Source organism: Malaclemys terrapin, chromosome 14 (genome assembly GCF_027887155.1).
Source record: "Malaclemys terrapin pileata isolate rMalTer1 chromosome 14, rMalTer1.hap1, whole genome shotgun sequence".
Classification (NCBI taxonomy): domain Eukaryota; kingdom Metazoa; phylum Chordata; order Testudines; family Emydidae; genus Malaclemys; species Malaclemys terrapin.
In genome coordinates, this window is record NC_071518.1 from 40,848,092 (window position 1) to 40,873,613 (window position 25,522).

The window sequence follows — 25,522 nt, forward strand, 5'->3', positions numbered from 1 at the left end:
AATAGCCTGGGTTGGCAGCACTGCAGCCTGATGGGTTAACCGCTGGCTGGGAAGTAAGAGACGTGGCCTCAAGTCTTAGGTCTGACTTACTGGAAGGAATATAAACACGCAACCTGTATCTCCTGGGGGTTAGGAGGAAGCTTTTCCTCTATTGCAGTTTCTTGAACCTTCCTCTAAAGCATCTGACAGGACACTGCACTTGAGGCATCTGCCACAGCAGTTACTATGTTGAGAAACTAGAATATGCTACAACACAGCCACAGGCCATCAAATCCGGGCTCCAAATAACAAAGTGTGCGTGCCAGATGCATTGAGCGTCCCAATGCCCATGCTGTTGGGCATTCCCACACGCTGACCCTGCCAGGGGGCTCAGAGCTGCCTCGAAGGGGCCACGTCAATGAGCCAGGGCACTTGGTCTCCATTAACCTTCCCGCCATGACTCCTAACAAGGGGCCCAGCTGGTATCACGCGTGGCAGTTGTTTCTGCGATGGGGACACCTACCCAACTAGAGCATGGACTGAGCGCCAGCTTTTCCTAAAGGCCCCTGGCAGTTGGTCAGAGGGGCAATGGCTTTCAGGTACCATCAACCTGGGCTGAATTCACAACAACTCGAGTTTACCAAACTATTTCCACGATCACCATGGACAGACCAGAAAATCCTCAGTTTCCACCTCAGCATGACCATCTCTGCCCCAAAGGGGCTAACTGAACAGCAGGGAGATCACGAGTCCAAAGAACTTGCATTGCAATGTGGGTAGAAGACTCCCAAATAACAGCATTTGCCAGATACACTTTGCCCTCCTTTGGATGTAATGACTCTCCAGTTTCCAACTAGGATCTGAAAGTCTAACTGGAGCCCTAGGAGTTCCCAGAATCTGTATTCTCCTCCCCGCAGCAGCAAAGCTTTCAAAGCATTCGCGCTCAAAGAGTTCCACATGAGGAATCTCGCCTCTAGCCATTCCTGTTGGGGCCGGCTGGATCCCAGGGGTGGGGCAGAGTTGATGGCTGGGGCCCAATCTTACATTCAAGGCCAGATGGCTAAAACACATGCCCAAGAGAAGATGCTCTGAAGATCCAGAAGGGGCGATGCGCTCTTGCTTTCCAGGACATACAGGGGATTTCTAAGAGACTGAAATATTCAAGTGTGCTGAACTCACGGTGGCTCTCTCATTTGCTTGGAGTTTCTCTGCAGCTTATTTTATGGGAATTCCTAAAGGGCAAATTTCTCTGCAGAAACTGCTGTTTCATAGGGTTTGATTTCCCCCTGGACAGGCAGTCTAAGGGTGAGACATCCTTGCCCTCTAGGAGGTAGATGAATTGTTTGAGCTACATCATGTCAGATGTTTGTTCAGGTTTCTGATCGAGGTTAGTGCGGATGTCAGAGGCAGCTGCCAAGGCCAGCTGATCTAGCATTTCAAGCCCTCACCGGGGAGAAGAGAGGCCTCCCCAAGAGGCTTCGGATTAGGGTCTGAATGGGGCCGCAGCCCTTTTGGATAGCAGGCTACTGTATTTAAACAGGCAAATTAGGGTTGGAATCTAACTTTACAAATCCAAGTTCCAAAACTTTGGCTCCAGCACATGCCAGCACAGAGTTGGGTAACGGATCACGGTGAGGCAAAAGCTCTTCATGGGAAAGTTTTAGAAGTCTGTCTCCGTTACTCAGAGCCTATTAATGAGATCGGCCCCTTTGGCAAGGCCGGTACAAAGCACAGACCAGTCCTCAGCCCAGGAAAGACCTGTCGTTCCCAAAGGCAAAAGCTCTTACGGAGGTCCAAAATCAGGTGCCAAATCGCCAGTGAGTGCGGGCAGGAGCATCCACATGCAGCCTAGCAAGATGGAGCTTCTGCCGAGGGTCAGCCAGGCTCCCTGGTCACCATCTATCGCCCACGGTCATTGCGCTCGTCCTGCTGTCAGCATCCCCCGGGCAGAGCAAGGCTGCGCCGGCTTTGGGTGGATTTAGTAACACGCTGCTGCACCGTGATCTGCAGCGTGCCCACGCACTTCTCTGCTCTTCCTTAATCCACAGCAAGCCTGACACATGGCATCGCTTTAATCGGACCCTCCACGGATGTGCCACAGGCTCTCAGCACGGAGATCCGGGCCAGGGCAGGTGCTTTTGTCTAGCTCATCACCCTCGCTTTAGATCCGCTGCTCTGCAGCCCTGAGAAGGTGCTGGCATGTTCGCTCTGGGGACTGTATTAAGGCAAGTACATTTTCTCTTGTGAATTCAGCACTGCGAGATGTGCCAGGCCTGAGACTAGAGCGCTCTATTCATCCCCAGGAGTGGTGTGGGCAGCCTCAGGGCAAGCTTGCCCTCGCATGGCCCTGCCAGCAGGCCTCTGCCCTGACCTCGCAGGGCATCATGTCGCAGTGGGAAGTTCAGCTTCAAAGCCATTCACTCGTTCGCCTCCCTCCACAGCCAGCGGGGCTGCCTATTCATGCCAGTTGCAGTGCATACTTATCAACTTGTGAAAGGGAAAATGAATGGGTTCTCAAGCTGCCTAATGGCGACTGATGCACATAGCAGCCAACGCTCCCTCCCTGGGGAAAGCGGGGAGGGGGGTTCCCATTTGTTTTGGCGTGAGAACATCCAAGCCACATTTAAATCAGATTTAAAAACACAAACCACTAAAGTTACTCTCCCTGGTCCCACTTGTACATTATAGTATCTTCAGGTTTCAGAGTAGCAGCCGTGTGTATATATATCTCCTCAATATATGTTCCATTCTATATGCATCCGAAGAAGTGGGCTGTAGTCCACGAAAGCTTATGCTCTAATAAATGTGTTAGTCTCTAAGGTGCCACAAGTACTCCTGTTCTTTTTATAGTATCTTCTTCCGCCTGGTTTCTCTGTAACAGTGTTTCCCAACTCTTTGCTTTCTTCAAGGGATTTCCGATTGGGCCCTTCCACTAAACATCTGTTCTTACCTTCAGCTATTGTTTTTCCTCCCCTACCCCATCTCCATTCCCTCCATGCTCGTCTCTTTGGAGGAGGGGCTCAGGGCCCACACCGGGCCAGCCCTTCAAACGTAGGCCATCAATGTGTTTAAGGAGAAGATGGGAGCGATTCTGCGGTCACCCTGCTCCAGGTGTAGCTGAGCTGAGCGCACTAGGATTGTAATGATACGGATATTTATCCCCTGGGTGCCTGGCAAGATGGTAGCAGCTTTCACTCTCTGCTGATCTGGGCTGACTTTGAGCCAGTGACTGGTTCTGTCTCTCTCCATTAGCCCGCCTGTCCCCCCGGTGCTTCCCTGGCTATTTTAGTTTGTTGCAATTTCTAACGTCTGAGTTGCTGATCACACTCCCTGGTCTAACCAGAACACCATACTTTAGTATTACAGTCATAACTAACGGCACCAGGATCGGGCTGTGACATTAAGCCCCATATTCTTCATAGTATTATTATGATAAGAGTATGGCATGATTCTGATGTCTTTTGTTCAAGATAAGGCATGTGAGATATTGAGAAGGTTCTGATTTACTGAAGATGATTATCCTACTTGTAGGCATGTATCATTTTGGTATCTGAAGTTAGGAATATGGTCTGTGTATCTATTACAAATGTGTTTACAGCTGGGAACACCCACTAGGCAAAAGATTCTCAGTCTAGATGGCTGGCTAGGAAGGGCCATTAGGGAGAACAACAGGTCTTAGAGGAAGCTAATGGGGGGGGGGGGGCTTCCTAGGGAGCCTCTTTAAGGACACTACAAACAGCCTCTGAGTCACTGCTGCTATGACCCTACAGGGACATGTGACCAAGTCACCTGGTATTGTACTCCATTTTGGAATACCAGTGTTTTTCCATTGACTGGAGGTGGGAGCCAAGCTTAAAGATAAAGAGTTCCCGGCATATGCAAAAGCTATTTAAGGGAGGGGAGTGACATCATCGTGGTTCTTCACTGACTCCCTACCCACAGAGACTCCTGGAAACACCTGAGGAACAAGGTCTGAACTGGGGGAGAAGGGCTGGACCCAGGCGAGAGGGGTTTCTAGCCTTGACAGGAATACCTGGGAGTTTTAAACTGCAAGCAAGGGCAGCTTAAGAATCCCTGCAACCAGCTCAAATCACCATTTAGGGTGAGAAGTTGCTACTCCTATCCAAGCTCTTTAGTCTATTAAGCTTAGATTGCCTGTGTGTCTATTTGCTATGTAATCCGCTTTGATGTTTGCTCTCCCTTATCACTTAAAATCTCTTTTGTAGATAATAAATTTGTTTTGCTTTATCACAAACCAGTTTGAGGAAGTTATAAACTTGGGGGTAAAAAGTGGTTGTATATTTCTTCTCCATATTGAGGGAGGGGGAAATTTCGTGAGCTTACGCTGTACAGTTCCCTGAGCAGCACAAGTCGGTATAATTTTGGGTTTACCCTCTAGAGGGGGGTGCATGCCTGAGTAGCCGGGAAGTCCCTTAGCTGAAGCCTTCCCATGCAGAACTGATCACAGCGTCTGTATGTTTCTGCAGCTGGGTGTGTGTCTACCTGTATGTGTGCTGGTGAAGGTACAGACTGGAGCGTGGGAGAGGGCTTGGCAGGCTGGTCACAGCAGTACAGTGTAAAGGGAACCCAGGCGGGCTCAGTGGTACCCCAGCAGTTCCAGGTGGCACCCTGGGGGGGGGAACGCGTCACAGGGGCCTCTCTGTTCTGGGCACCATACAGACACAGTGAGACACCTTGCCCAAAGAGCTGACAGTCCACCTAGACGAGGCAAAGACGGGGAAGTGCAGAAGCACAGAGGCCAAGGATCACACAGGCAGGTACAGAACCCAGATCTCCAGCCATTCAGGCCAATCCCTATACCGCAACCATACTGCAGGAGGTTGTACGCATGGACCCCTTAGTGTGGAGTGGGCATGCTCTCCATTCGAAAACCAGAACGCTGCTGTTCTCTGACCAGCCAGTGTGGCCCATTAACCTAGGTACATAAGGCCTCGATGAGGGAGGAGAATTTTGGAGGAATACGTCTGCAGAAACCCAAAGCTTTTCCTTCTCCCATTTTTTTTTTTTTTTTTAAAGCCACAGCACCACAACCCTACTAAAGTCCTCTAATGAGGGATTTCACACTAGGGAGTGGATGTGCTGTGAAGTGCTCTTCACTTCCCTGGCATACTCTAACTGTTCCATCACCACCTGAACAGGGCATGGGAATACTCTGTTTGCCATGACCTAGAGACCCAGCTAGCTAAACACTAGAATGAGGATCCTAGATATCATGACAGGTGCATTAGGAGAACCTAGTGGGCAGCCTGCAACTTCAGCACTCTCCTCTGCTCCATAAAGCCTACTCCTCTTACCCCCTGGATAACTTCTCCTACAGCTTGTCCCCACCTCACACTCCACCAAAGCCCTTTCAAGGGTTTCCTTTGTCTTCTTCACCAGCTTCTACATTCATTCCCCCTGTGGCAACGCTCTTCTCTGCTCTCCTCCAGGCGGAGCAGCAAATAAAACATCTGGCCAGACTGGAGAAGGCGGCATTCCCAATCCCCCAAGACACATACTGCAGATGAGTTGTAAGAGACTGAGCATTTTGGGAGGGGGTCATTTATAGCCCACAACACCTAGATGATGCTGCCAGTCCAACCTAGTGGCACGTCCATGCATTGTAGTCGTCTGCAGAGCTGGGACTGGGAGTGCTCTCTCTTGCAGGTCCGCAGAGGAAGGGTAAGGAGCTTGTGCTGCAGGGAGGGGTGGGAAGCAGCACCACACCACTGCTCCCAATAGCCCTCACTACTGTCAGATGAGCTGGGGTGTGCAATACACGTCCTCGCCAACAAAGGAACAGCCACCTGGCCCATTATGAAGTCTGGACTAAGCCAATTGGAATGGGCTAAAACCATGACTGATGGAGGCCAAGCGAGCTGGACAGGAGGCCAGGTCTCAAAGAATGGTCAAGTCTTGAATTCTGCTATCCTGTTTTACTCTATTTTATCGGTACTGATGTCAAGCCATTTTGAGAGGTGGGATAGACAACCAGGTCTTCTCTTAGCACCTAAGACTGACCGAAGGAATTCACAGAATTATGTTCCAGCAGCCAGATTTCAACCTCCCCTTCATGGTCTGGGCTCAGGTTATGATCTTTGGAATTAATTCTGTTTTTAAGTTATAGCAGATTCCACAGTGTCTCTGAAACGTGACTCTAGTTCTGTTTGATCAAGCCAGATTTCCACCAAGACTGAAGGTAGGGTCCCACTCTGGTAATGACTCTACGAAATCCCTCCCAAACGTCCTTCGACCTGCCTACAGACAATGTGGCTTAGTAGATTCTAAGGTTGTGGAAGACATGTTCTGTTTCCATTAGAGTACTCCTGGCACTCAGTGCAGATTTCTACATGCTTATGTAGCTGAACATAGCGATGGTCCTCCTGAGATTCTCCCAAGGCCCATGATCCTTTTTCAGTCAACTGTGAGACTGGTGATTGTTGTGGAAGAGCTTTTGAACGTTCACAGTGTGCTTTAGGGTGGCATCACTTTCTGTCCAACAAGACAACATACCCGCCCATAGGTCAAACATGCAGACCTCCTTTTCTCTACGTTCTTGGATGGCATCTTCAGCAACTTGGACACAATATTGTGCAGTTTCTCAGACACCGAACTGGCGGTGGGAAGTAGGAACGCCTTCCCCCTGCCTGAATGCTTGTAGCCACTGAGGGCCATTTCTCATGTTCTGCTCACCATCTTCCATTAATGCCAACACTGGTTTTTCAGTTGCTACTTTGGTTTTGCCTCTCCATTTGCAGCCTCTAGTAGGAGACCTGCAAGTTAGGTGTCTAGAGAAGTATAGCCAGAGCAAAGCGCTTGATTGCTCATTCTGTGCTATGCTAAGAGGGATATAAAAAAAGGCAGCTGAAACTTCCTGAACAAGTTGTTCTAAAGAGCAATTCTCTCTCTCTCTCATGTGGCCCTTCGGTAGATACACCCAATTTGGAGCTCATCAGCTGATCTGCCATCCTGATACCAACACCCACAAAGGGGGAGAAGGAACCTTTCTAACCTGCTCCCCCCACCCTTGCCCACTTCTAGAAAGTTATGGACTTTCAGCACCTGCAGCTGGGGGGCGTGGTGGAAGCCAAGGTCAGATGGTAAAGTACGGCACTGCCTGCAACACCGGTATTGAGTCAGGAGTCTGTTTTCTTTCTCTCACTTTGTTTTTCGGGAGGGGCGCCTATACCCAGCAGCAGGCAGTAAGAACTGGGCCTCATTACTTTCTGCTGAGCTTCACTTCCCTGTATAAAGCCAAGCGGCTACTGACTTCAGGAGTAGTAAAGCCTGCATGATTCAGCCCCCCAAACACACTCCTCACCAGAGCACACGTTGAAAGTCCCTTCCACTAAAGCCGAAAAGACACAAACCGAGTAGGGCTTAAGGAAACAGCTTTCACGGATTCAGTCCATCTCAAGCCATTTTGAAAGCAGCTTTTCTAAGAGCAGCCTCGCCACTATCTGCTCCTCACAGATGGCTTGAAGAGCCTCAGCCATTGCAGCTCATGGTGCTGCCAATAACCCCTGGCAGTGGTCGTGCTCGGGGTGCAGGCTGGATTAGCCGGCAGAGGGCAACGCTGACTCTCCCAACATTCTACTGCGACGGGCCTCCCCAGCTGGCACTCGGTGACAGACAGGAACACACACGGTGCATGCAGCTTGCTGGGTTTCCTTTGCTTAGCCTCTTCCCTTCTCTTCCATCACCTTTCCCCTCCTTTCTTGCCTGGAGCCGAGACCTTCATGTTTTTCACTCTCCCTTCTCTGTACACGTCACACAACCCCCAGCCCCCCCCTCTCCTCATCCATTCCGTTTCTAACCCCACCTCCATAGGGCTCTAGCAACATTAGACAAGCCCCCATCCACCCCTGAAAGGAGTTCACCTCAGCCCGTTTAGGGATGAGAATTTTTTTTTTTAATCTTCCTTCCGCGGAGGCCATGGACAGTGACTACTGGGGCCAGGGGAAACCTGCCCCAAGAAGTGAGATGTAGTGAGGGCGTCTCTCGCTGGGTTCCTGGATTCCTTCCCCTTCCTATCAGATGGCAAGGACTGGAGGCGGATTTCAGCCCAGCACCCGTTCGAGTGTCACTGAGTCTCTGGCAGAGCGAGCGGGTGCAGTGCCTCAAACGCGGATAGCTACAACACTGCCTTGTGCTCTGCTGAACTAACGTCACTGCTCGCAAGCAGGGCTGGCATGAGGAGTGAGCAGAGTCCAGCTCAGTGCTTCCTGGCAGATGGCAGCAGTCCTGTCTCGCAGTCCAAGCTAGGGACCAGGCAAGCGCCAGGCTGCCTGACAGCCTCCCCCAGGAATTAAGTACCATCAGAAACTGCCCCACCTTGCACTCCAATGCAACCTGCCTTCTCGACAAACAAAGAGCAGCATGGACATCTGAAAACAAACAAAACCCTACCAAAACAAAACACGCCACTGCGCACACAAATCTCCCCGGGGAGAGGATGACAGCTAGGGCAAGCCCCATGTGACAGTCACGTCACTTAATGCATGACTGGATGGCGCTCAGATATGAAGAGGCTGAAGGCAGGATAAGAACCTAGGCAGCATTTTAAAAAGACATCCAGCTACACTATTCTAGAAGTCAGGAATGGGGGAGACCTGTTAGATCACCCCATCCATCTGCCTGAGCGATCTGCATCCCTTTGCCAGGCACTTCAGAGTAGGGGGCTAAGGCTCCGGACCCATCAGCATCAATGCATCACTTGACTTTGTGACTGGATGGGTCACGGTATCTCTCAGCCATCAGCTTGTCTCCAACCCAGACGGAGAGCGACCAACAGCAGTTCACAGCCAGCAGCTGACTCAGTCCGTTTCCTAGTTGACCAAGGCCTTTGGTACAGAAATGGGCCAATGCGGACTGGGTGCAATGGCAGGGGGTGGGGAAGACTTGCCCTGCGGCCAGAGGGGCTCATTTCCAGTGTCACAACACACCATCCGCACTAGCGATTGCAAAGAAAAGCTCCTGAGAAATCAGCTTTGCAGACTGACAGCATCAGCAGTGGCGGCTCTGCTCGAGTGGGCTTCGAAGTGACAGGCCATTAAACAAATTCTATTTAACATCTTAAGTGCAAAGTCCAAGGATGAAACTTGCATCAGCAACAGCTTAGGTATAAACAATTCACTGCACTATTACAGGGACACCGTTTAGTGGTCTAGTGCAGGGGAGGGGCAAACTTTTTGGCCCAAAGGCAACATCTGGGTATGGAAATTGTATGACGGGCCATGAATACTCAAAAAATTGAGGTTGGGTTGCAGGGGGGGTGAGGGCTCTGGTTGGAGGTGCAGGCTCAGGGGTGGGGTCAGAAATGAGGAGTTCAGGGTGCAGGAGGGGGCTCCAGGTTGAGTCAGGGGGTTGGGATGGGGGGGGTGTCAGGGCTCCTGCTAGGGGTGCAGGCTGTGAGGTGGAACTTGGGCTGTAGGAGGGTGCTCCAGGCTGGGACCAAGGGTGCAGGAGGAGGATCAGGGCTGGGGCAGGATGTTGGGGCATGGGAAGGGGTCAGGGGTTCAGGCGACGCTTACCTCAAGCAGCTCCCGGAAGCAGTGGCATGTCCCCCCACTGGCTCCAACATGGAGGCGTGGCTGGGAGGCTCTGCACACTGTCCATCTGCAGGCGCCGCCCCTGCAGCTCCCATTGGCCACAGTTCCTGGCCAATGGGAGCTGCGGGGGCGGCGCTTGGGGCGGGGACAGCGCCCGGAGCCCTCTGGCTGCCCCTAACCGTAGGAGCCGGATGGAGGACATGCCACTGCTTCCGGGAACTGCAGCATGCACGCACGGAGCGGCTCCCAACCCCGCTCCCCAGAGGGAGCTCGAGGACCAGATTAAATCGGCTGGTGGGCTGGATGTGGCCTGAGGACTGTAGTTTGCCCACCCCGGACTAGTGGCTCGAGATCATACTGGAAACCCACGGTATGTCTACACTACCCACAGAATCGGCAGGCAGCGATCAATCCAGCGGGGGACAATTTATCGTGTCTAGTCTAGACACGATAAATCGATCCTCGAGCGCTCTCTCGTCGACTCCTGTACTCCACCGCCGCGAAAGGCAACGGGGGAGCAGCAGCAGTCGACTCACCGCAGTGAAGACACCACGGTAAGTCGATCTAAGTATGTCAATTTCAGCTACATAGGATGACCTTGGAACAAGTCACTTAACCTCACTATGCTTTTCCCCCTTCTGCCCACCTTCTTTGTTGCCTTTGGTAGTAAACGCTTCAGAGCAGGGACTCTCTCTTACCACGTTTGTACAGTACCAAGCACAAAAGGGTTCTGATATTGGGCAGGGTCTTTGGGTCCCCCATCACACCAGTAATGACGGGGGACCCATTGCAGATCAGCATATGAAATCTGGGATGGTATTCCCTTCTCCAGGAGAGATACCTACCGCTCCCAAGGAAGGCAGTGGTGCACTGGGGGACGGGACGGGACACTCCAGGACTGGCCCACTGGGGAGTGGTTAACACGGCAGTGTAAGATTATCATCATTAACCTGGTGCATTTGACAGCCCATTGGCTAGTGAGTTTTCAGGCTGTGTTACACACAGGGGAGAAGATATGGCCCAGAGCTGCACCCACTGACATATACTTCACTTAAAGCAGGTGACAAGTCACCAGTGACTTTATGGAGACTGTTGCTGCACTTACAGTCAAGCACAGGTGTCTACTGACTAAGGGCCTAGGACTGTAAAGGCACAAACACTAACAAGGACTCCGGCAGGTACAGTAACCCATGAGATGCGACTGCCGTTAGATTGTGTGCCTTTAAACTAGTGCAAGGGCATATTAACACCTGAGTTACGGTGACACTCTGTGGTGGGCTGGTGGTATTGCAGTCTTACCCAAGCGTAGAACGAAGCCTTCCTTTAAGCTGTGCATGCGTAACCAAGGTGGGACAGTATGGAGCTGACCGTTAGTACGCCCAGATGGGCGCCCCATGGAGAGTTTCTGTAACTTCACCCCAGCTGTGCACAGCACAAACGTACAGCCGCTATTCCCACTCTCTCTCTAGGTTTCTAGAGCACACCCATTGCTGAGGGACCTCCTGGATGGAGCTGGGCTAACTAGACTTGCAATAGGCCAGTGATCTCCTTGGCTTCCCTACTCCCAGCCAAGCAGGCAGGGCTACGACTGAACTTACTTTGCCCTCTCCCCTCCTCTGGGAGGTCTCCGTGAATGGGGCCTGGAGCCTCCCCTTTTCAGCAGTCGGGTCTCACGCTGGGTGGAGTGAAGGTGCTAGCAGGAAGGCTGGGACAGGTGGGGTCATGGTTCTGCCCCTGGAGTGTGTAAAGTGCTGATTCCTTCACCCCCTACAGAGAGTTCCTGCCTCACAAAGGCCCACCCCTCCCTTGAGCACGCCAGGCTCCCAGAAGGCCAAGTGTCTTGCTACAGTGGCCCCCAAAGGAGGAGTTTGGAGTCTGTCAGAGCAAAGGAACGGGCATTGGCCAGGCCTCCCTCTGACAGCCCACCTCTATTGGTCCTGCAGCCCCAACAATGCCCCTCCATCCTCACCTGCACCTGTGTCCCTGCAAAGCCTCTCCCCGCCTCAACAAAAGGGAGGGGGGGGGGGTCTCACTGACCTGTTTCCCATGCACGTCATTCTCAAGCAATGACCATTACTTTACCTGCTTACATTGAAGACACTGGCACTGCTGAGGTTGGAATCGCTGGAGGCCTCCAGGCAACCTAAAGGAAGATCAAAGGGACACTAGTTAGACCCTGTGATGGGGCAGATTGAGACAGCCACTCCTACTCATCTCCCTGGCTGGAGAACAGCGCACTACCCTGTAAGTCTGTACAATGAGGACAGCCATTCAGGCCTTTGGAAGAGCTCACCTCTAGGTCCATCCCACACTGCAGCAGGCACGTTACATTGTGTATGGGCCCATGTGAGCCAGGAGCTCTGCCGTGGTCCCGGTGCCCTCTACTGAAGGAAGGTGGCCATGAGGATATTTTCACTAGTACAAGTTCGAGCTATAGCTCTCCAAGGCCACCTAGCCTAGATGTTACTCAGCCCAGCCTTCCTCCCCCTTTAGCCCCTACAGAAACGGAGCCCAGCCAGCACTAACAAGGCTTGCAAACTGGTTTTCTAACTTCAGAAGAAATTCCAACCTTGCCCCAAAATTAAGTTCATGAAACTGAACTAGACAATCTGGTCATTTCCCCAGCCAGTGACTGATACAGCTGAGAACCGACACCTTGGGTCTCAGTCCAACTAGTAATGGGGCAGGGCGTCCCGTCCCAAAACACACCACCCCATCTGCCACTGACCAGTCCCTCCAATTAGTAATGGGGCAGGGCGTCCCGTCCCAAACCACACCACCCCATCTGCCACTGACCAGTCCCTCCAACTAGTAATGGGGCAGGGCGTCCCGTCCCAAACCACACCACCCCATCTGCCACTGACCAGTCCCTCCATTGGCAGGCAAGAAAAGGCCTGAATGCCACACAGGCTGACTTTCTCAGACCCAGAATTGGTCCCATTTGGGTCACGGAACAGGCATGATAGGAAAGTTCCTACTGTGTAGCCACGTGGGGAGGTGGATTAGTGACACGGATGGAAAACCCCGACCATCGATGTCGGGAGCATCTCTGGCACTCTGGTGGCACAGCTGCAGATGTGCTTCCATAGCCCCCAAAGCGCAGACAGGCCCAGAGGGCCTGGGACCCCCTCGGGCCAGGAACTGCTAGTCACACACTGAAACTGCTCCATCAGCCACTGAACAGAGAGGGGCTGGGGCCAGTCACGCGCCTGTGCCAGAGGTTTCCCTGGGGGTAAGGTGTGATCTAGTGAGAACACAGCACCATGGCAACACTAGAAGTGTGATTCACAGAGGTTCTAGTCTTTCATGTGAATGCTCCTCTGCCCTGGTGCTAGAAATCCGATGCAATAGGTTTCCTAATTGTTTAATCAGTCCCCTGGAAAGGAGTGACCAGGACAGAGGGTTAGGTTGGCACAGGGCAATCATTTTAATTAAGAAAAAAAAGGCTTGCTCTTGCATTGGCCGGGAATCGAACCCGGGCCTCCCGCGTGGCAGGCGAGAATTCTACCACTGAACCACCAATGCTACAGCTGGGGAAAATTGCGTCTCCAGCTGTTTTCTTCATGCTGCACACATGGTGATAGTCAGGAAGTATTTGGTTACAATCCGGCTTTGGGAACATGGAATTCTGGCCTTAGGCTTCTTAACCCTTCCACGCTTTCTGGTGCAAGCAAGAGCACCCCCAGGCTCCTCATTTCACTGTCTTGCTCTTCATTTTAGGGCCTTGATTTCAGTGCCCGACAAGCCATTTGCAAAAGTGCTCGGCTCAGACAAGGACACGTCTGGCTGAACTGACAGTAGAGCGAAGGTCTCCGCAAGCCGGGATCTCTGCGCTCCCCTGGGGAAGCGAGGGGAAAGGAGAGTAGCCTGCCATCAACTGACAGCAAGTCTGGTTGGGCCACGAGTAACACCTGAGAACATGCAGGAGCCACATGACATGACGCTCCGCCCCACCCCCTGATGGTGACCCAAGCGCCGTGTGCCAATAGCAGAGGTTCCTGGGGGATAGGAAAGCACCCTGTGCACGGAAATGTTGCTTCAGAAATTAAAACTGCCTCCATTGGTCTGTCTGAATGGATGCCCTGGACGCTAACGAGAGCTCAGACCCCCCCGAACAGTATTTACTCACGTGTGTGAGGACAGGAGAGGAGCTGGGCAGTGTGACTCATACCCAGCTCCACCAGTGGTGAGTGTGGCACTGCCAACTAGGCACAGGCCGGCATGGTGCCATAGGTGTGAGCAGGAGGCTCCTGGGTTCTGAGAAGTTGGCCGGGCTGCAGCCCGAGGAGAAAGGGCTGGGAGGTGCCTTCCCTGGGTGCAGCCCTGCAACCTCCCAGCTAGACTGGCGTACAGATCAAAAGGCTGCTCCTGCACTGGCCAGGAATCAAACACTGGCTGCCCTCGTGGCAAGCGAGAATTCTGCACTGAGCCACCAAGATCCCAGCTGCAGGAAAAGGCTGCACCAGTCGTTTAAGGACGGAGCCCTGGTCTATACAGCATTTAGATCAGTGAAAGAATTCTTCCAGCGACTTCGCTAGGGCCACGTGGGGAGGTGGATTAGTGACACGGATGGAAAACCCCGACCATCGATGTTGGGAGCATCTCTGGCACTCCGGTGGCACAGCTGCAGATGTGCTTCCATAGCCCCCAAAGCGCAGACAGGCCCAGAGGGCCTGGGACCCCCCCGGGCCAGGAACTGCTAGTCACACACTGAAACTGCTACATCAGCAACTGAACAGAGAGGGGCTGGGGCCAGTCACGCGCCTGTGCCAGAGGTTTCCCTGGGGGTAAGGTGTGATCTAGTGAGAACACAGCACCATGGCAACACTAGCAGTGAGATTCACAGGGGTTCTAGTCTTTCATGTGAATGCTCCTCTGCCCTGGTGCTAGAAATCCGATGCAATAGGTTTCCCAATTGTTTAATCAGTCCCCTGGAAAGGAGTGACCAGGACAGAGGGTTAGGTTGGCGCAGGGCAATCATTTTAATTAAGAAAAAAAAAGGCTTGCTCTTGCATTGGCCGGGAATCGAACCCGGGCCTCCCGCGTGGCAGGCGAGAATTCTACCACTGAACCACCAATGCTGCAGCTGGAGAAAACTGCGTCTCCAGCTGTTTTCTTCATGCTGCACACATGGGGACAGTCAGGAAGTATTTAGTTACAATCCGGCTTTGGGAACATGGAATTCTGGCCTTAGGCTTCTTAACCCTTGCACCAGAAAGCGTGGAAGCAAGAGCACCCCCAGGCTCCTCATTTCACTGTCTTGTTCTTCATTTTAGGGCCTTGATTTCACTGCCCGACAGGCCATTTGCAAAAGTGCCCGGCTCAGACAAGGACACGTCTGGCTGAACTGACAGTAGAGCGAAGGTCTCCGCAAGCCGGGATCTCTGCACTCCCCTGGGGAAGCGAGGGGAAAGGAGAGTAGCTTGCAATCAACTGACAGGAAGAAGGAGGATCCGGGGAACTACAGGCCAGTCAGCCTCACCTCAGTCCCTGGAAAAATCATGGAGCAGGTCCTCAAGGAATCAATTATGAAACATTTAGAGGAGAGGAAAGTGATCAGGAACAGTCAGCATGGATTCACGAAGGGGAAGTCGTGCCTGACTAACCTAATTGCCTTCTATGATGAGATAACTGGCTCTGTGGATGAGGGGAAAGCAGTGGATGTGTTATTCCTTGACTTTAGCAAAGCTTTTGATACGGTCTCCCACAGTATTCTTGCCGCCAAGTTAAAGAAGTATGGGCTGGATGAATGGACTGTAAGGTGGATAGAAAGCTGGCTAGATCATCGGGCTCAACGGGTAGTGATCAATGGCTCCATGTCTAGTTGGCAGCCAGTTTCAAGCGGAGTGCCCCAAGGGTCGGTCCTGGGGCCGGTTTTGTTTAATATCTTTATTAATGATCTGGAGGATGGTGTGGACTGCACTCTCAGCAAGTTTGCAGATGACACTAAACTGGAGGCGTGGTAGATACACTAGAGGGTAGGGATCGGATACAGAGGGACCTAGACAAATTAGAAGATTGGGCCAAAAAAAACCTGATGAGGTTCAACAAGGACAAGTGCAGAGTCCTGCACTTAGGACGGAAGAATCCCATGCACTGCTACAGACTAGGGACCGAATGGCTAGGTAGCAGTTCTGCAGAAAAGGACCTAGGGGTCACAGTGGACGAGAAGCTGGATATGAGTCAACAGTGTGCTCTTGTTGCCAAGAAGGCTAATGGCATTTTGGGCTGTATAAGTAGGGGCATTGCCAGCAGATCGAGGGACGTGATCGTTCCCCTTTATTCGACATTGGTGAGGCCTCATCTGGAATACTGTGTCCAGTTTTGGGCCCCACACTACAAGAAGGATGTGGAAAAATTGGAAAGAGACCAGCGGAGGGCAACAAAAATGATTAGGGGTCTGGAGCACATGACTTCTGAGGAGAGGCTGAGGGAACTGGGATTGTTTAGTCTCCAGAAGAGAAGAATGAGGGGGGATTTGATAGCAGCCTTCAACTACCTGAAGGGGGGTTCCAAAGAGGATGGAGCTCGGCTGTTCTCAGTGGTGGCAGACGACAGAACAAGGAGCAATGGTCTCAAGTTGCAGTGGGGGAGGTCCAGGTTGGATATCAGGAAAAACTATTTCACTAGGAGGGTGGTGAAACACTGGAATGCGTTACCTAGGGAGGTGGTGGAGTCTCCTTCCTTGGAGGTTTTTAAGGCCCGGCTTGACAAAGCCCTGGCTGGGATGATTTAGCTGGGAATTGGTCCTGCTTTGAGCAGGGGGTTGGACTAGATGACCTCTTGAGGTCCCTTCCAACTCTGATATTCTATGATTCTATGACAGCAAGTCTGGTTGGGCCACGAGTAACACCTGAGAACATGCAGGAGCCACATGACATGACGCTCCCCCCCACCCCCCGATGGTGACCCAAGCGCCGTGTGCCAATAGCAGAGGTTCCTGGGGGATAGGAAAGCACCCTGTGCATGGAAATGTTGCTTCAGAAATTAAAACTGCCTCCATTGGTCTGTCTGAATGGATGCCCTGGACGCTAACGAGAGCTCAGACCCCCTCGAACAGTTATTTACTCACGTGTGTGAGGACAGGAGAGGAGCTGGGCAGTGTGACTCATACCCAGCTCCACCAGTGGTGAGTGTGGCACTGCCACCTAGGCACAGGCCGGCATGGTGCCATAGGTGTGAGCAGGAGGCTCCTGGGTTCTGGGAAGTTGGCAGGGCTGCAGCCCGAGGAGAAAGCCTGGGAGGTGCCTTCCCTGGCTGCAGCCCTGCAACCTCCCAGCTAGACTGGCGTACAGATCAAAAGGCTGCTCCTGCACTGGCCAGGAATCAAACACTGGCTGCCCTCATGGCAAGCGAGAATTCTGCACTGAGCCACCAAGATCCCAGCTGCAGGAAAAGGTTGCACCAGTCGTTTAAGGACGGAGCCCTGGTCTATACAGCATTTAGATCAGTGAAAGAATTCTTCCAGCGACTTCGCTAGGGCCACGTGGGGAGGTGGATTAGTGACACGGATGGAAAACCCCGACCATCGATGTCAGGAGCATCTCTGGCACTCTGGTGGCACAGCTGCAGATGTGCTTCCATAGCCCCCAAAGCGCAGACAGGCCCAGAGAGCCTGGGACCCCCCCGGGCCAGGAACTGCTAGTCACACACTGAAACTGCTACATCAGCAACTGAACAGAGAGGGGCTGGGGCCAGTCACGCGCCTGTGCCAGAGGTTTCCCTGGGGGTAAGGTGTGATCTAGTGAGAACACAGCACCATGGCAACACTAGCAGTGAGATTCACAGGGGTTCTAGTCTTTCATGTGAATGCTCCTCTGCCCTGGTGCTAGAAATCCGATGCAATAGGTTTCCCAATTGTTTAATCAGTCCCCTGGAAAGGAGTGACCAGGACAGAGGGTTAGGTTGGCGCAGGGCAATCATTTTAATTAAGAAAAAAAAGGCTTGCTCTTGCATTGGCCGGGAATCGAACCCGGGCCTCCCGCGTGGCAGGCGAGAATTCTACCACTGAACCACCAATGCTGCAGCTAGGGAAAACTGCGTCTCCAGCTGTTTTCTTCATGCTGCACACATGGGAACAGTCAGGAAGTATTTGGTTACAATCCTGCTTTGGGAACATTTAATTCTGGCCTTAGGCTTCTTAACCCTTGCACCATAAAACGTGTAATGTGTTGCCAGCTATGGGTGTGCCGCCTGAAAGCCCTGTATGCACTAGAAAATTAGTTTGTTTCGGACAGCAGTCATCTGCATCAGTTTGCCCTGACCCAATGGCAAAGAGGTAACGAGAACTAGGTGAACCTATTTTCAACACCTCTGCAGAAAATGTGATTGAGAGTCAGTGGATGATGGTCTTGATTGTACTCAAGAGCAGTAACTGTTTTGGCAACAGGCACATCATAGGGGACTTGTTGCTGATTGCCATTGTCAGCAATACATTAGGTCATTTTCTTAATGTAGATGCTACCTTAAAAGCAAGTAGTGTTCAAACTCGTGGTGGTGATGGTGAGGAGCCCGTGTCATGGACCCCACTGTGCTATGCATTGCACAAACACAAGAAAAAGATGGTCACTGCGCCAGACCTCTAGGGTGAGGAGTTTACTGCTAAACACCCTTTTGTGTCAACTGTTGGCTCTGACCAGGATAGCCCATATAAATAACGTATTGGGTGAAGATCAAGCCAAATTAAAAGATCCTAAGGACATACCATGTAGTGACTTGACAGACGACTTGTGAAGTACTGTTGCTCTTATTAGCATTGTGAACACTTACATGTCCTCTTACATGCTGCCCCAAAGACTCATTGAGTCCTAGGATTAAGACAGATCTGGGAAATTTGCTACACATCGAAAGACCTCTCTGGCTTTAAGATTAAGCTAGATAAGTTTATGGAGGGAATGGTTTGATGGGATAACGGTATTTTAGTCAATTAGTCAACAACGTGCCATCGCTGGTAAATAGTATCAATGGTCAATGAGGGTCTGGCTGGAGACTCTTGCCCGCATGCTCGGGGTTCTACTGATCACCATATTTGGGGTCGGGAAGGAATTTTCCTCCAGGGAAGATTGGCAGAGGCCCTGGAGGTTTTTCGCCTTCCTCCGCAGCATGGGGCGGGGGTCGCTAGCTGGAGGATTCTCTGCAACTTGAAGTCTTTAAATCACAGGATTTGGGGACTTCAACAGCTGAGTCAAGGGAAAGGGGGTGGGTCAGCTTTTGTGGCCTGCATCATGCGGGAGGTCAGACCAGATGATCATACTGGTCCCTTCTGACCTTAAAGTCTATGAGTCTAGGTGTGATGCCATTGCCTGTGTTCACTCTGACACAACGCAGTGTACTAAGGACCATTGCCTCTCTTGGGTTGCCCCACCGGCGATGCCAGGCAGGGTCAGAGTGTGCCCCCCTTCGCATGCGAGTGGAGATTGGCGGGCGCAGTGTGCTGGGATGTGACGTGGCTGAAAAGCATGCAACGCCACTTTGGGATATGAGGAGTGACTGAAGGGAAGCTGGGTTTTTGCCAGATTTTGACATTTTGCACAAAGTCAAACCACTTTTTACTCAGAACTTGGTGCTGACCGCAAATATAGAATGTCGCTAGCCGCTCCAAGTCTGCCTGTAGCAGTGTACAGGTTTTTGACCAGCCTAGCAATATGGGTAGCACAAAGGTCTGAAAGATCCTGAAATTTGGTAAATGTGTGGTCTTTAAAAATGACTAATGGGTACCATCAAGTTGATTGTAATTGGTTTAAACAATTATTTAGAAGTAGTTTTCATGTATTTCGCCTGTGCTGTGATTCCTCCGGGCAGGTTATGGTTTTACAGTCATATTTGTATTTTGAATGTTTCTTTCCTCTGTTTTTAACACAAACAGGAGAAATGGACTATGCAGCAGAAACAGTGACAGACTATGCATACTGCTGTCAAGTGTGTAAAGACAACAAAATGAAAAAGGGGAGGGAGGGTTATTCTCTAACTTTTCCTCACTTATCCTAGTTGTTACCAGACATGCCAAACCCATGAGGGAAGAAAAAATGCAGAAATTGGGCTTGTTTTTGGCTTAATTGGCTTGTGAGTTGCTTTTTTGGCTTGTAGCTTCTTTTTTTTGATTGGCTCCCGGCAAGCAGGGGCAATGGGGGGGGGGGGGGGGACAGTGTCAGGGGTGCACAGTGGGCCCATTGCAGTCCCAGACTGCACGCTGGGCAGATCTAGTCACAGTGTTGGGGTTCTAAGGGATTGGCTTTTGGCTTTTTCTTCTTATCTTCAAAGATGCTTTATTTTCCACAGCTGCTGTGCAAGAGAAACTCTCACAAACTGTACAGGGGAGCCATGAAACTGACTAGCCTACAAACTCTCTGGGGCAGAGACTGTCTTTTTGTTCTCTTTTGTACAGCGCCTAGCACAATGCAGTCCTGGCCTATGGACAGGGACTCCTGCTCATTGTCAACCACAAATACAATGGTGCTGGCAAGTGCATAAAGGAAACTGGAGAAAGAAGTCTGTCAACTACAGTGGCCTTGGGTTTTACATTATCATAGAATATCAGGGTTGGAAGGGACCTCAGGAGGTCATCTAGACCAACCCCCTGCTCAAAGCAGGACCAATTCCCAACTAAGTCATCCCAGCCAGGGCTTTGTTAAGCCTGACCTTAAAAAACTCTAAATACTTCGGTAGCTGGCAAGTTTCAAAGTTTAGGGACACGCACGCACTACTTGGGTTGTATTGGCAATTGAGTGAGGTAATTGCAATTCTCATCAATCCCAAATAACGAAGCTTACAGGGACCTATGCAGAAGGCAAGAGCCGTGTCCCTAGACTCCATGTTAATTATGTACTGACGTAACCCACAACTAGGAAGAAGGAAAAATCATTTCACTGCCACAATGTCAATGCTCAAACAACAGCTTCCACGGACAACCACTGCATTGAAGCATTTGACTTCAGACTGAGCACGGGCTATGTTGAGGCTAGATTGCTCACGGTAAAGGGGCATGCCAAGTTACAACGCTCAGTGCTGTCTATGATTTAATTTTATGGAAGCACTCAGGCCTGGTCTACACTTACAATTGAGTTCGACATAGCAGCATCTCTGAGTGTGAAAAATCCACACCGCTGAGTGCTGTAGCTATGCTGACCTAACCCCCAGTGTTGAGGCGGTGTTCCTACACCAGATGGAAAACCCCTTCTGCCGGCATAGGCTGTGTCTACACTATGATTATGCCGACATAACTATAATACTGTAGCTGTGCCGGTATAGTCCCTGCAGTGTAGACGCAGCCTCAGGCTCCAAACAGGATGAGCAGATCCTCTGTGCTGCATACTGTACAAACAGAAGCAAGATCAGAATGTCTCTCTCGACTGAGGACACAGCTGTGAAATGGGATTATACCGCATTTAGCCCACTGGACTGCAGCAAAAGAACGGAAGCCAGTGGGGAAAGTGTTGGCTTAGTTGATTCTGATCATTCCTTGACTTTAGCAAAGCTTTTGATACCGTCTCCCACGGTATTCTTGCCAGCAAGTTAAAGAAGTATGGATAGAAGTGGATAGAAAGCTGGCTAGATCGTCGGGCTCAACAGGTAGTGATCAATGGCTCCATGTCTAGTTGGCAGCCGGTATCAAGCGGAGTGCCCCAAGGGTCAGTCTTGGGGCCAGTTTTCATTAATGATCTGGATGATGACGTGGACTACACCCTCAGCAAGTTTGCAGATGACACTAAACTGGGAGGAATGGTAGATACGCTAGAGGGTAGGGATAGGATACAGAGGGACCTAGACAAATTAGAGGAACAGACTAGGGATCGAGTGGCTAGGCAGCAGTTCTGCAGAAAAGGACCTAAGGTTACAGTGGATGAGAAGCTGGATATGAGTCAGCAATGTGCCCTTGTTGCCAAGAAGGCCAACGGCATTTTGGGCTGTATAAGTAAGAGCATTGCCAGCAGATCGAGGGACGTGATCATTCCCCTCTATTTGGCATTGGTGAGGCCTCATCTGGAGTAGTGTGTCTAGTTTTGGGCCCCACACTACAAGAAGGATGTGGAAAAATTGGAAAGAATCCAGCGGAAGACAACAAAAATGATTAGGGGGCTGGAGCACATGACTTATGAGGAGAAGCTGAGGGAACTGGGATTGTTTGGTCTGCAGAAGAGAAGAATGAGGGGGGATTTGATAGCTGCTTTCAACTACCTGAAGGGGGGTTCCAAAGAGGATGGATCTAGACTGTTCTCAGTGGTACCAGATGACAGAACAAGGAGTAATGGTCTGAAGTTGCAGTGGGGGAGGTTTAGGATGGATATTAGGAAACACTTTCACTAGGAGGGTGGTGAAGCCCTGGAATGGGTTGCCTAGGGAGGTGGTGGAAACTCCTTCCCTAGAGGTTTTTAAAGTCAGGCTTGACGAAACCCTGGCTGGGATGATTTAGTTGGTATTGGTCCTGCTTTGAGCAGGGGTTGGACTAGATGACCTCCTGAATTCCCTTCCAACCCTGATATTCTAGGATGGACCGATCTGCCCATCACACAACTCACACATCTAATAAATGAGTCCCATGTCGCACCTCGCAAGTGCTCTGCCCATCCGCTCTCCAAGGCCTTGACCGGAATACGTCTGAACAGGCAGCCCTGGGATATGCAGGTGAAGCACCAGAACGTTAACTATTTGGGTGCCGTCCTGACAAAGCCAAGGTGAAAAGAGACTCACCACTGGAGGTCACCTCCTGCTGGGAGAGGGACTCCTCCTTGGGCTCCGTCTGGAGGCTCAGGGATTGCTTGCTCTCATCTGTTTCGTCGTCTTCTGGGATGACCAGCTTCATCAGGCTCTGGTTACACACATTAGCTACCTCTTTGATGCCTGAGCAGAGAGGATGTAAGGAACACTCTAATCCAAGATGCTTTACACAGCACCTTAGACGAGCCACGGAGCAGGGACCCAGAAGACTATATCAGAACCATTCCCCCTCCCCTACCCCACATAGTTCCCACCCTGTCCAGTCATTACAGCATCCCTGTAAGCTATACATTCTGACAGCTGCCCTCTCACATTACTGCCCCCACCCCTTTTTGGGGAAGGGTGGAGGGAACTATATATTTGTGGCAGGAAAGTTGGCTAATTCCTTGTGTCCCACCTCAGCAACCCCAAACCCAGTAGCTATCCTCTGCTCCCACCTCACACCAGAGTGCACAGCTGGAAAGGTCTGCTCAGGTGACCAGATATGTCCTGTTAAGTGTTCAGATGTCAGCGCTCACACTCCAGAGATGGGACAGCTCATCCCGCTGGGAGGCAGTGCTTCAAGGGGACTCAAGCGTCACTATCGGAAGGGGCCGTTCCTGAGTTCACACCCTCATGCCCCAGAGAAGGTGATTTTCCCAGGCTAACCACTGACTGACTGACACCAAGGACCAGAAGTGGCTCCATTACACAGGCAGTATGTGATTTCCCTCCTCCCCAACAGAGATCTTACCTATTTGGATTCCCCTCCTCCACAGGCCTGGTCATGTCATTTAAAGCCACCTAGGGGCCTAAGGAGGGGTAAGATTGTAACAATCTTTGTTTCTTTCCCCCCTTCCACCAAACCCTCTCTGGCCAGGAGAGCCGGGATTAGCTCCCTGAGGAGCTTTGCCAATGCCCCCAGAATACCCGTACAGAGCTGCGTATGCTTGGTGACAACTGTATGACCAAGAGGAAGCAGAGACACTGGGGCTCGGCAGCGGTGCCTGCTTCCCCTGATCTGGGTAACAAGGATACTCTTCTTCCGGTCATCGTAGGATAGGCACGGCAGAACGGCGGTCAGGATACCTGAGGAGTAGGGCAGCATCACCCGGCCAGCCAGTTGGATGAATTCCCTCATCCAGCACATGGCTGTCAGCTGAATCAGATCATCTGGAAGATAGGGACCAAGGAGAGCTGAGGAAGAGGCAGGTGGCACCCAGATGGATCAAACTCAACAAATTACACAACATGCACAATGAGATGACAATTGACTTCTGGTTTCGGTTTCATCAGCAGGGGTCATAGTGAGGGGTGCTCTCCCAAAGATCCATCCCCCAAAAGCCCAGAGTAGCTGGATGTTAAAAATGCTTAGTGAAAACGCTAAATGAAGACATGTGCTAGTGATCATTAGGCTTCAGTGTTAACCCCCATTGACATTCATGAGAACAGTACATGCCTCAATTTTAAGCATGTATAACAGGCGTCGGCAACCTTTCAGCAGTGCTGTGCTGAGTCTTCATTTATTCGCTCTGATGTAAGGTTTCGCGTGCCAGTAATAAATTTTAACGTTTTTAGAAGGTCTCTTTCTATAAGTCTATAATATAGAACTAAACTATTGTTGTATGTAAAGTAAATAAGGTTTTTAAAATGTTTAAGAAGCTTATTTAAAATTAAATTAAAATGCAGAGCCCCCCGGACGGTGGCCAGGACCCGGGCAGCGTGAGTGTCACTGAAAATCAGCTCGCGTGCCGCCTTCGGCGCACATGCCATAGGTTGCCTACCCCTGATTTATAACATGCTCCTCACCACAGTAATTGTACAGCTAAGTCACCACCACAACACGTCGGCCCACGTATGCGCTGCATGCCTCCCTCCTTCCCCTGAGGCCGCATGGGGATTTACTGCTTAACTCTCCATGTTCTGCCGCAGAGCAGCAGCTGGAGAGGCCTGTCTGCAAACACAGGCAGACAGCATTGCATGGGCTCCCCCTCGGGGGGGTCTCTTTCAGAACCACCAGGGCTGGGAAGGCTGCTTTAAAGAAAATTCTGAAGAAACTAAAGGAGCCAGCAGAAGAGTGAGTGCTGGTATGAGGTACCAGCCTGGCCGCCCACTTCCTCCCCCTTGGCCTCCAGCCTCCTCCACACTGATCCAGCCACCTGCTCACCAGCCATGTGAACACCCAGTCTAGGCAGGAACAGCCTCTGTTTGCGCAGGTTGTGTAAACCCCTGCTTGAGACCTGAGTAAGCTGCACCCCACCGTGCAGATCATGGCTTACAGCAGTTTACCCTGTCTCTACCCAAGGCTTGCAGCATTAGTGCAGCTACGGCAGGGGGAGCTGCTGATGGCCGAAGTGGGGGTAAATCCCCAGCAAAGAGGCTGCACACATAGCAGGAAGCACGGAATCAAATAGAGCCCTTTGAAAGTGTTCCATCAATAACCTAATGAAACCAGATTCAGTTGCTCAAGCCTGGGTGCCACAAAGTTACACCGGTTTCACCAGAGGGGTTATTTGATAGTCAATACCAATTTAGACAGAGCTGAAACTTGGCATTCTAAAGCCGAGGCACACCTCGTTTACGGGCTTAGCTGGCGTATGGAAATTCAGAGATTTTAAATAGATACAATCGCTTTCAGTTCGAAATACGTGTGCCCCCACGGTTTGCACCATGTAATTAGATTGGTTGTAAAGAGATGCCACTTATGTGCAGACAAGCCCTTTCTCAGAGAGTACCAAAGCTGTCTGTCTGCAGCCATGTCTCATACCTGCAGGGTCCACTGGATGGCACTTTGCCAGAGAAAAGTGTGCAGTATATTTCAGGGTTTATTTTTATTTCTATGTAGATGTCCAAAAAATCAGGGTTTTCAGGGCTCTCTGTACGTACAAGTAGAATGGTTTCAAACAGCACTCCTCTAAACCGCACCAGGGAACCTTTAGTGAGCACCAGCAGGGTCTACAAGGACCAATTAACACACAACACCTTAGTAGGCTTTAGAAATCACAGCCTGTAGTCCACATCACTGCCCTGTGTAGACAAGCCCTTGGATACAAGCCACGAAGCAGGGACATCACCTATCTGAGCAATCTGCATTGGGAAAGGGATGAGGCCAACACGAATTGAGTAACCATTTTTGGTGGTTTTTGTATAGGGTGTTTTATCTGTGTTTATCAGGTAAAACCTAAAACGAGAAACCCTAAACATATTAATTATCTACGCCACAGAAACCCTGAGGCACTTGGGCCTAATTTTTCAGTCCTTGGGACACCTACATTGAGTGGTGTGCCGTGACACTTTTA

General features: G+C 51.1%; 1 protein-coding gene and 3 non-coding genes across 4 annotated transcripts in view; all 4 read right to left on the reverse strand.

Annotated features, from left to right (window-relative positions):
- VAC14 (VAC14 component of PIKFYVE complex) overlaps positions 1–25,522 on the reverse strand; it is a 194,579-nt gene that overhangs the window by 142,516 nt on the left and 26,541 nt on the right. The window contains exons 8-10 of the mRNA XM_054048863.1: positions 23,262–23,396; positions 22,218–22,367; positions 11,613–11,673 (exon numbers count right to left, since the gene is read on the reverse strand). Coding sequence (XP_053904838.1) covers positions 11,613–11,673; positions 22,218–22,367; positions 23,262–23,396 — 346 coding nt within the window. The remainder of the gene's footprint in view (positions 1–11,612; positions 11,674–22,217; positions 22,368–23,261; positions 23,397–25,522) is intronic.
- Positions 12,985–13,055, reverse strand: TRNAG-GCC (transfer RNA glycine (anticodon GCC)). Its single transcript has one exon. It is a non-coding gene; the product is annotated as a tRNA-Gly (tRNA).
- On the reverse strand, positions 14,541–14,611 carry TRNAG-GCC (transfer RNA glycine (anticodon GCC)). Its single transcript has one exon. It is a non-coding gene; the product is annotated as a tRNA-Gly (tRNA).
- On the reverse strand, positions 17,482–17,552 carry TRNAG-GCC (transfer RNA glycine (anticodon GCC)). The gene has a single exon. It is a non-coding gene; the product is annotated as a tRNA-Gly (tRNA).